The sequence below is a fragment of the Dendronephthya gigantea genome, unplaced genomic scaffold, assembly GCF_004324835.1.
Source record: "Dendronephthya gigantea isolate DGI-Jeju-01 unplaced genomic scaffold, DenGig_1.0 000172F, whole genome shotgun sequence".
Lineage (NCBI taxonomy): Eukaryota > Metazoa > Cnidaria > Anthozoa > Malacalcyonacea > Nephtheidae > Dendronephthya > Dendronephthya gigantea.
The window spans coordinates 381536-392526 of record NW_021163182.1 but is presented as its reverse complement, the minus strand read 5'-3'; the positions used below and the strand labels follow the sequence as shown (position 1 = coordinate 392526).

Below are 10991 nucleotides of genomic sequence, written 5' to 3'. Positions count from 1 at the left end.
ACAAGGTGCCTTCTAGCGTCCGATGGTTTTATCGAGTAGAGCGAAAGCGAAGAAAAATAAAGAAATTTTTTCTATCTGGTATCGCCCAAGACGTGAAAGAAAATCAGATTATATCTTACTTAAAGAAGAAAAATATAGTCCCAACATATATCTCCATTTTCCCTAGTCGGCGCAGTGGAACCCTTTCATCGAAGATCCATGTCCCCCTGGCTGCTAGTTCACTCGTGCAAGAAGATAATTTCTGGCCAAAATTTGTTACTTGTAAGCCTTGGCGCCCAAAGGAGGAGCATCTTGCGAAGCGTGAAATAAATTTAACCCATAAGGGAATTTTATCAACGTACGTGTAATGGCTCACACAATTCAAGTCAGAATATCTTCTCGCGCTCATGGCCATAGATCTAGGCAAAATGCGCGGAACACAGCTAACCGGCATCGCAACCTTAAGTACGTAAATATTGCAAAGTGTGAACCTAGCAAACCACAGCAAATCCCACAATGCTTAGTACTGAATACACGATCAATTGTAAAACCAGACGCTCATCCGGCCTTGTATGCAGACATTAAAAGCAATAACATTGATATTTGTTTTATATCTGAAACTTGGTTAAATTCTTCTGTATGCAATTCTCTTATATGTCCCTCTGGGTATTCAATCTTAAGAAAAGATCGAAAATCGTCGTGGTGGTGGCGTGGCAATTATATGCCGAAATGATTGGAAGATGGAGCCGCTACCAAATCTGACAAATAGCTTTGAGTGCCTATGGGCCAAAATTACAACTGAAAACTCAAGTTTTCATGTGGCCTCTATATACCATCCTCCCGATCATACATACAACTCTGATGATCTTGTTGAATTCTTGACTGACTCATGCGAACAGCTATTATCGTCATTGCCTAACATTAAAATCATAATTGCAGGCGATTTGAACAAACTGAATATTTGTTCACTATTAAACCAACAATCTCTGTTCCAGATAGTTAAAAAACCTACTAGAGGAGATAACATTCTAGATCTTTTTATCACGAACATTCCACACTATTGGAAAAAAGTAAAAGTTGTAAAAAGCTTAGTAAGATCAGACCACAAAATGATTATAGCATACCCTCGAGATGTTGTAAAAGCAAAAAGAAAAGACTCATATATCAGAGATGTAAGGCAGCATAGAAAACTAATTATGTGGAAAGAACTAGAAGATGTTGACTGGAATGATATAAATAAGGAACATTCATTGGACGAGATGGTCGAAAAGTTTTACAAAATTATCGAGCCTAAATTTGAGAAAAGTTTTCCGACGATTAAAGTTCGCACATCCACTAGAGACCCGCCGTTTATATCTCCCCTAGTAAAACATTTATTAAAACAAAGGAAGAAAGCAATTAAAGCCAGAGACAGTGAGGCTAATATTCGGTTACAAACCCAAATAAATAAACTTATTCGAAGAAATCAACTCCACGCCGTACGGAATGAAAATAAAAAATACAAATCTGGAACAAAAGACTGGTGGTCAAATATAAATAAAATTACAGGAAGAACTGATAACAAAATACCAGTTACATCTTTCATCGACGCCGATGAGATAAATAATTTCTTCCATGATGTTTGTACCGACCCACTTTACACGGCACCAGAGTTACAAGAAATTCCAGAAGGTACCAGAGTTCCTAAGTTAACAGTAGAAATGGTCTCCAAGTTTCTTCAAAATCAAAAACGTACATCGGCAGGCCCCGACGACTTACCACATTGGTTTTGGAAAGAGTTTGGAGTCGAATTAGCACCAACCATCACACAAATATTCAATTTATCTTTGAGAAATGCTAACGTCCCGAGAGCTTGGAAAAGAGCTGATATTGTACCAATACCTAAGGAATCGACTGTAGAGAATTGCAATCGGTTAAGACCCATCTCCTTGACCGACATAATCATGAGAATATTTGAGAAATGTATATATAAAGCCGAAATTGCACATTCTATTCATGACATTATTGATTCAGACCAATTTGCTTATAAAAACGGCCACAACACTATAATGGCCCTGATTAAGTGCCAACATATGGCATTAAAATGGCTGGAAGACGGTGCCAGATATGTGAGAGTCTTTTCATTCGACTTAAAGAAAGCCTTTGACAGTGTGCCGCATGACATCCTTTGTAGCAAATTGAAAAACCTTCCTCTCAATCCATATATTATTAACTGTAGTTTCTTGGACAATCGTCATCAAAGAGTAAAGGTTGATGGAATTAGAACAAACTACGTTAACATCAATAGAGGAGTTCCTCAAGGAACTGTGTTGGGTCCAGTACTGTTTTCGATAATGGTAAATGACATTAAAACAGTCAATACCCAAAATGAATTAGTGAAATTTGCTGACGACTTGACATTAGAAATCCCCGGGTATGATCATGGAGATACATCAATGATGGAGGTAAGCAATATTAAAGAATGGTCCGAAAGAAATAGAATGCAGCTCAATATGGAAAAAACATATGAAATGGTCATACAAAGTAAAATCCCAACACCCTTACCGACTCCCATTCCAAATATCGTACGTAAATCATGGCTGGAATTATTAGGAATAACGTTGGAAAATGTACCTGATAAATGGGACTTACACTTTAAGGAAATGATTAGCAAAGCAGGAGGAAGAATGTACATATTGAGAGTTTGTAAGTATTATGGTATACAAACCAAACAGTTAGACCTTTTATTCAAAAGCTTAATAATGTCGTTATTTGTTTACGGAATTGAACTTTGGGGAGGCACCCATAGCAAGTACATTGATCAAATCGAAAAATTCATTGGCCGTGCATATCGAAATGGTTACATATCAGAAAAGTATGATTTAAAGAAATTATTGTGGACAGAGACAGGAAATTATGGAAGAATATTACAAACAATAAAAACAATGCATTACAAGAATTGTTGCCGAATAAGTTAAATAGACAATTAAGACAGAGGGGACACGAGTTCGAGTTACCTGTAATAAGAACCGAACGTTATAAACGCACTTTCATAAACAGATGCCTTTTTAAATTTGTATAATAAATCCACTTATTATTGTCTTGGTCTTGTAGATTACAGCCAATTATCGTCTTAGTTTTATAGTAATTAATAGTTAAAATTATGTAAATAACAGTAAATCTTATCCTGTAATATTTAATCTTAGAAAACGCTGTAAACTCAAACGTGTGTTTTGAGTACTATTCTTGTAAGAATAATAAAGAATTCTATCTATCTATCTATATATGGCAATTGTATTCCAGCAGCACAATCCTAGACGCTAGTCACGCAACATTCGACTGGAAGTGCAACAAAACATATCTTTTTAATTAATATTCAAAAAGTTGTTTTTTTCAACAGACAGTAGCGTAGCCAGCCTGTCGATTTGTCCCACTATGCTAATATGTTGGTGTTCACTGACTGTAAAAACAATAGATTTCTAAAGACATGAATAATTATAATAACTCGAAATTTACATAGCGGGACAAAATCGTCAGGCTGGCTATGCCACTGTCAACAGATAACAATATATGGCAATTTCATAAAGTTTTCTTTACCATTCAGCAGAGCACAGGAGATGTTTCGTTGAACACGGCTCAACGTTTGTTCCAAAACCAATGTTCAACATGTTGAATAATTTGACCTACGAGTGCTCACTTCCCCCACGTCTGTTATAACCGGCTAATGTGCACTCGTGCACCAAATGATTCAATATGTTGAGTATTCGGTACGAATATACGTGTGAACAAAAGCTTACAAAGCGTTGGCGGACACTGGCGGAACTTGTCTACGCTAAAGTTCACCAGTGAATTTTAGCTCGGCAGATAGCTTTCGTGTGCTGCCGGAATTGTTCATTCCGCATATTTCTCTTCGGCTGCTGAGGTATATTTGGAGCATGCGTTAAGCCGCACCTGTTGACATGTTTTTCAGAAACATCAATCTTCTTCTGTGCTGAATGGAAAAAAAAACAAACTTTCCGTACAATTACGGCATGCAGAAGAGAGTTGAGTGAAAATAAAGATTTAATATAGGCATACATAGCCGTTGTAAATAGGCAATGAATGAAATTGTTTTACACGTCACTTGAATTACTATCCATTTGCAAATGAAATTGCAAATTTGTCGGCGAGGTATATGTTGCATTTTCGTCGCATTCATAAGACGTGAGCTACTGCATGAAAACATGAAAAAGCATGGGGCGACCGTTGAACTGTAGTACCATAGTATCTTCTCCTAACTTAGTTATTGTGAAATGAAACCTTTTTCTCTGAATAATTCGATTATCTGAAGAAGAAAATTCACGTCGCGTTGCCCCATCACGCCTGCCTGCCTGTGTGGGCCTTTACGCTCGACTGCTTTCTTTTCTACGTTAAGATTACTATGATATGTGAACATGAATACAGGAAAATATATCACCGAATAAAGAAAATCGGAAGATGAAGAATTTTAATTTCTCAGCTAAGGAAAATCCGTTCTGTGCATCGGTTCTGCTCATAACAATGGAAGGGCCCTCTCTGGTGTGACACCGCGGAAATTGGTAAAATTGAAAAATACTTAGCCACAAATCTCAATACTTAGGCTTCAAACTTGGTGAGAAAAAAGATAAACAGATACTACACAAAATTTTTCTTGCACAAAAGATTTAAAGCTTGCACACAGCAAAAACGAATCATCTGAATTTAATAACCTTGTGTATACTTTAAGCCTCAAAGTAGCCATTTCACAGCTGTCATATGTGTATGATGTCAAAAGTTTGGAGAATGCGTATTCGGAGTTATTCAATAGTTTTCTCTTTGATAGCGATGCAGCAATGCACAATGTGAACCAGTGATCAGATTTTCGGATTGAAACTTCATAAACACCAATTTCTGCGGTGCTCTGGTGTAAGAATGGGCAAATTTCGTGATCAAAGTTGACTTTATATTCATTTTAAAAAAATACAATTACATACTAAAGTATAACCCATGCAGCTAACGTATCCATGAATGCGAAGTTTAAGAACAAATATTATATATTATTATCGCTGACAAGTGATGATTATTAATTAGAACCACTTTGTATCAGCGCTCTTGAATTTGTTTCGGAACCTATATACGACATAATTCAGATTTCAGAACATGGGAAGGACACAAAAATACTAGTGACATATAATATACTCTGATTCAAATCATTTAATGTTTTATTGATATAATGCAAGTTCTTGATAGTTACAAATGCAGTGTGTTTCAGGGCAGTTTCCTAGGGGACAATTAGCATTGCACCAATCATCCATATCATCTGACTCGTATGGAGGAATACTGACGCACCAGCCAGGCTCGGGTGGGTTTATCAGCTCAATCGTTTCAGTGGCTGTCGGCTCCGTGGGTTCCGTAGGCCTGGTACTGGGGTTTGATGCATTAACTCTTCCTCCCTCCAAGGCACGGGTGACAGCTGTAAGCAGTGGGTATTTCCCTTCGCCACATTCAATACCTTTAAAATCATCCAAATCCAGAGCCCAGAACATGGCCAAGGAGGCCTGGAAAAAACGCAGAAATATTGATACATTTTGATGGTCGGCTATTAGAGTAATTCATTTTGCTCAAATTTATCAGTTGGGCTTACGGAGTTCATCAAATGTTTGAAAAACTCCACGAAAAACTCCTAACTTCAGGGTTAGAATTGACCACTCTCTAACCCTTTTGGATAATGAAAAAAAACATAGACTAGTCAATATGATTGGTCAATTCGAAACCGGAAGTTAGGAGTTTTTCAAATATTTTAATACTTTTATGAGCTGCGTAAGCCAACTGATAAATTTGAGCAAACGAGTTTCTCGATATTTTTCGAAACGCTTCTATTGTAAAAGAACTTCGCAAACTTCAATTCCCAACGTAAATTTGATGGGATTTTTATTCTATTTTAGATCAAAATATCTTCTCTAAACATAGCTATTCTGTAGATGAATCGTACCTTTCTCTTTGACCAAGCCAACTTTGTCCTGCATTAAACTTTCCTGTGTGTCGTAGCCGACCCACGTATTGCCAGAATAACCATACGGTGCGCCAGCAGCGTTCTTCTTCACGACGGTCAGCGGCATTTTACATATCTCGTAGTATGACAGGAGTCCCGCCTCACCCGTGTATCTGCCTGCTGGCGGAGCGCTATTTGCAGGAGCATTTAAGCCGTTGTTTTGGGGATCCACGAGATTGAATGCCCGTCCATAGGTTGCCATACCGAGCGCAATTTTTTCACCAGGCATTCCCTTTTCCATCCAGTATTCAACGGCGTACCTATAATATATAGGTCAGTGTGATTAATGTGATGAATTCTGATTTGTTGAGATTAAGCTGAATTCCGTCGGCATGCATACTCTGAGAATATGACGTCATACCTGACAGTAAGTTTATCGTCACCATACATTGCAGTGTGGTGTCCAGTTTTTCGTTCCCAATAAGTATGTAAGTCATACGCCATCAAGTTAATGAAGTCAAGGCTTTTTGCAAGTTTGTCGACTTCATATCCGGCGTCAATGATAGGGTATCCGGCAGGCACTGCGGCTGTCAACAATAAGCGCTCTTTACCAGAGTCTGCAGCCTCGGCTACAAACGCGGCCAAGAGCTCGTCGCAAAGGGCGGTAAAACGTTGTTTATCCTCAGGGGGAGAATTTCCACGACCCGCCGGGTACTCCCAGTCCAAATCCAAGCCATCAAACCCGTATTCACGAAGGAAAACGATTGATGAATCGATGAAAACCTTTCGTGTTTGAGCTGTTGCAACCATGTTGGAGAACCTACTCACAGGGCCGTCTTCGTGTGCCCAGCCACCGACTGCTAGCGAAAGTTTAAGATGAGGGTTTTTCTGGAAGAAATATAAAAGTATAAGGCAATATATGAAAAGTAGAAGACAATACATGAAATAATTTTAGTGAAAACTATTGTGTTGTAACATCGCGAAAATTCTGCACTCTAGCTCAATTAATCGGGTAAAGTTTTAGATAAAGAGATATCGAATACTAAACCCGTTTGACTTTAGCAAATCTTAGAAACATCTTTTCGTCATTCTGGTCGAAGGTTGCCAGTTTGGGCCCGTCAACAATCTGTGCAAACGCGTAGATCACATGGCTGCACAGGGAGGCATCGACATTTTCCGGGTAATATTTCATGGGATCAGGTCTGTACTGAGACCAGCTCGTGTAGTAACATACACTAACATATTTAGCACTTGTTAAAGATGTGCACGCCAAGAGGAAAATTGACAGATACGACATTTTTGAGTAAATCATAAACGATGAAAAACCACGCTTTTTTTTCCAATCGATGGAGATGAATTTGCCTATAAAAAGATCGTAATACAATATGTCGCCGAGTTGCTGACACTTGAACGATAATTTGGGCGTGGTGTTTATTCACATATTGAGTTTTACCCGACGAATTTTGCTTTGTATAAGTTATTGCACTTCGGGCGAAATCTGTTGGGCGAACTGAATATGTGAATAAACACCCGTCGCAATTATTGGTCTAGTTTTGCTCCTGCGAGCTGGTGTCAACTTACGGCATTGAAACAGATCTCTCATTAGATGTTATCAGTGAAACGTTTTGGCACTGTGTGGCTCATGACATGCTTTGTAGCAAACTAAAAATTCTCCCCTTAATCCGTATAATTATTATAAATTGGCTTAACAATTTCTTGGAAGATCGTTGCCAGAGAGTAAAGCCTGATTTGAGAAGAAGATATTTTGCGAAGATTAATAGACTGAGTCCACAAGGAACTGTATTGAGGCCAATATTGTTCACGGTATAATGATAAATGACATTAAGACAGTATATAAATGCTCAGAATGAACTATTAAAATTCTCTGACGACCTAACATTAAAAGTGTAGTCCTAGGTATGTATGATTGTCGAGACACAGCTATATAAACGATTTCAAGAACGAATTATGCTCAGATTGTATCTTCCTACAGTATAATTTTGTCACTTTTCCTCTCCTAGTTACCTGCATTTAGATAAGAACCCCGGAATTGCATTGTATTGTTTATGTGATGATTTAAACCGATATAGCTGCGAGGATTTACCGAATTATACAAAAAGGTTGTTTTTTACAGCAATGTCTATAAGGATAGAGTAAAGTCGTCTTGATTTCGACTATACTGTACTTTCACTTCTGCCTACCTCTTAGTCCATGGGCGTTAATCTGACGTTAATTGTGGGGGACCATGCATGCATATTCATATAATTATCCCGCTATGCCAGGCTGATTTCTATTGAAAGTGAAATTGTTTTGACAAGAAATTAGCCATAGCAGAATATATGAATATGGCCTCCTCAATTAACGCTCGATTGACGCGCCAATTCGATCCCCTTCGTAACTTAATTTTATATTTCTTCTATACCCTGTTGTATTAGGGGTAAAAATGCAGTGAAAATGCTTGCTAAAAAGTTTGTTTTCAGCAGAATGTATTGTGATTTTGTAGTATAGTGTATGCATGTTGGGGCTTTTTTGTGTGGTATGAGTGGTGAGTACTAATATATAACTCTTAACTCTGTGAGAACTTGTTCATTCAGTCATCAACGCTCTGAGCACTTGCTCGTTTGCTCGTAAATATTTCAGCAGTTTTATATTTGCATACAACGAAAACACTTTACAGGCATCTTTATAGATAAGTAAAATTTATTCTACTTCTATGTTAACGTTAAACTTTTAGAAATATTCGCTTAATGGTCTTTTGCGGCTTATTTACTTGTCGTTATTGTAACTATGAATTTCGTCAATGAAATCAACAGAACGTTAACGCTGGGATATATGGATTTACGTTCCCTGCGGTCACCCGTGAGATATGTTTTTACCACTTGAACATAAAATCCATATCAATTTTCGAACTGTATAATATCCAAGTGCTGGATATGTGCTTATGTGCAATCTGATTGGCTCTTTACCTGGCAGATATTAGCTGATATCCGTCTATAGTAGATAAACGTAAATAAAATGACTGAAAGATTTGGAAAGTTAAGCGATAACAAAATTCAAATTTTATTCTAAAGTACACTGAACTTCGCGGCTGGTCTTTGCTGAAGGGGAGAAAATTTAAACGTTAGAATAAGGCCTGTTTCAGACGTCGAACTTTTCATGTGCCGAACCTAATGTTAATGAGCGTCTTTGTTTAAGTTGATTTGCATTCGATTCGGCACATGCATGAAAAATTCGACCTTTGAGACAGGCCTATCCTAAAAGTATGCAACGGCATTTTGTTTAAAAACGATTATTTTACAAACTATACAGTTTGTTTCAGCTTTTTCGTATATTAATTAAAACACGTTTGAAAAAAATACACGAACAGCACTTAATTGAAAAGTTGTTTAGGAATTAATTAACTAAATTATATTTAATTTGAAGTTGTTTTATCCAGCGCTTGTATAACAGTTGATCTAGAGTTAAATATATTATAACAGTTGATCTGCAATTAAATGTTTTCTATAGTATTCTTTAACCATAAACGCTCCGACAAAAAACCCCAAAATTCCCAGTAAGATATCAAAGACATCAAGTAATGTTCACTTACTTCAATTCCCTTTGCAACTTCGAAGTAAAATTAAACACCCAAATGTTTGAACGAACAATTTGAAGACTGCTGAGATTGTATATTTCGTCAGTAAAATTTCAACCCTTTGCATTGCCTCGCCTAATGACCTGCATTTATATAAGGGCTCCGGAAGACAGGTTGTTTTGTATTGTGCATTTGATGATTTTAGCCAATTATATTACGATGATTTTTCTAATAATATAACAAAAAGTTTAGTTTTTACAGCAATATACAGGAGTTGCTTAAAGCTTCCTTCACCATTCAGTAGAAGATTGCATAATTTAATTTAGTTTTTAACAGTTTTAAGTTTAGTTTTAGTTTTTAACTTACTTTTATTTTATTTAGCAACAGAGTAAGGTATAACTTTTAATTCGATCTTTCAATTAGATATTATTAATAGAAACCACAGACCACCGCAAGGGAAAAAATACGATCGCAGTCGCCGTTCGTTTCTGAACGACGGAATGTTATGAACTGCTGAGAACGACAACATAATATCAAATCGAATCCTTAGAAATGTCTGTCAGACTTGATTAATAAAAGGTTCAACATCGGTCTCACCGCGGTTCGGCCTCGGTCTGGCCTAGGTTAACCAGGGTTTTTGTTAGGTTTTTTCTTGACAGTACTGTATAATAACTGGACTGCTAAATGATTTCTAAATTGTAATTTTTTATGATATAGTATAAATCCAAGTTACGCAAATAAATTATATTCACCAAATCAACAGAATTGCCGTCTTCGAGCATCGAAGAAGATCTAAAGAAGCATCGAGCTTGTTATTTCAGAATGCTAACATTTAAAAATCTATCAATTGATAAGAACGAGCAAACCAACTCATCGATAGTGTTAGTCCAGCGTATTGACAGCATCGGAATTTGTCAACGTTGTTCATCCAGTTACCAAATCCACGATAGAGACTAGTGTTGTAATAACCAGCCTTAGAACATTTTGACCATCCTTCTTGATTAAACGATGATCCAAGATCTTCATCATAACACAATCCATACCGGTCACGATGATTGCTTGGTTTGCAGCAATAACCAGAAATTCAGGACATTAATTACCATAAAAGTTCATAATGCCAGGATTTCGCAATCAAAGATGGCTGCCTTGTTATTATAAATTATAAGACAAGAGACAAAATTTGAAATTAAAGCAACCTCCATCTTACATATTGCAGTTGCGAACTTCGATTTCAACTCAGTACTTTTATGACAATTTTTTCATATTTTTATCTTACGTTTAACAGGTTCCTCAGTAATGTCATCTCAGCAACTTGCTAACCATTATATTTCAAGGAGCGAAGGCGTTGCGGAGATGACATCACTGGGAGGTAAAGGTAAGACCAAAATATGAAAAAAATGAACTCAGATTGTACATTAAAAGTGTTAGAGACTTTATGTTAGTGTTTTGTTTACAAATAAACGCACTTGC

The 10991-nt window shown here is 37.0% G+C and overlaps 1 protein-coding gene across 1 annotated transcript; it reads right to left on the bottom strand.

Moving 5' to 3' along the window:
- Positions 1 to 5177: 5177 nt before the first annotated feature.
- LOC114538019 (chitotriosidase-1-like) lies at positions 5178 to 9547 on the bottom strand. The gene is made up of 5 exons (XM_028559130.1): positions 9537 to 9547; positions 6996 to 7309; positions 6369 to 6835; positions 5922 to 6267; positions 5178 to 5513 (listed from the first exon to the last, which is right to left on the bottom strand). Exons 2-5 carry the CDS (start codon positions 7257 to 7259, stop codon positions 5178 to 5180), a joined length of 1413 nt encoding a protein of 470 aa, XP_028414931.1. The 5' UTR covers positions 7260 to 7309; positions 9537 to 9547.
- Positions 9548 to 10991: the final 1444 nt, after the last annotated feature.

Bases quoted from the DNA above. Each gene is read 5' to 3' on its own strand.
- LOC114538019 (XM_028559130.1), bottom strand. From the start codon at position 7,259: ATGATTTACTCAAAAATGTCGTATCTGTCAATTTTCCTCTTGGCGTGC. The intron at 6,836-6,995 runs GTTTAGTATTCG...TATTTCTTCCAG, and splicing joins GATTTGCTAAAGTCAAACGG to AAAAACCCTCATCTTAAACT. The intron at 6,268-6,368 runs GTATGACGTCAT...TATATATTATAG, and splicing joins GACGATAAACTTACTGTCAG to GTACGCCGTTGAATACTGGA.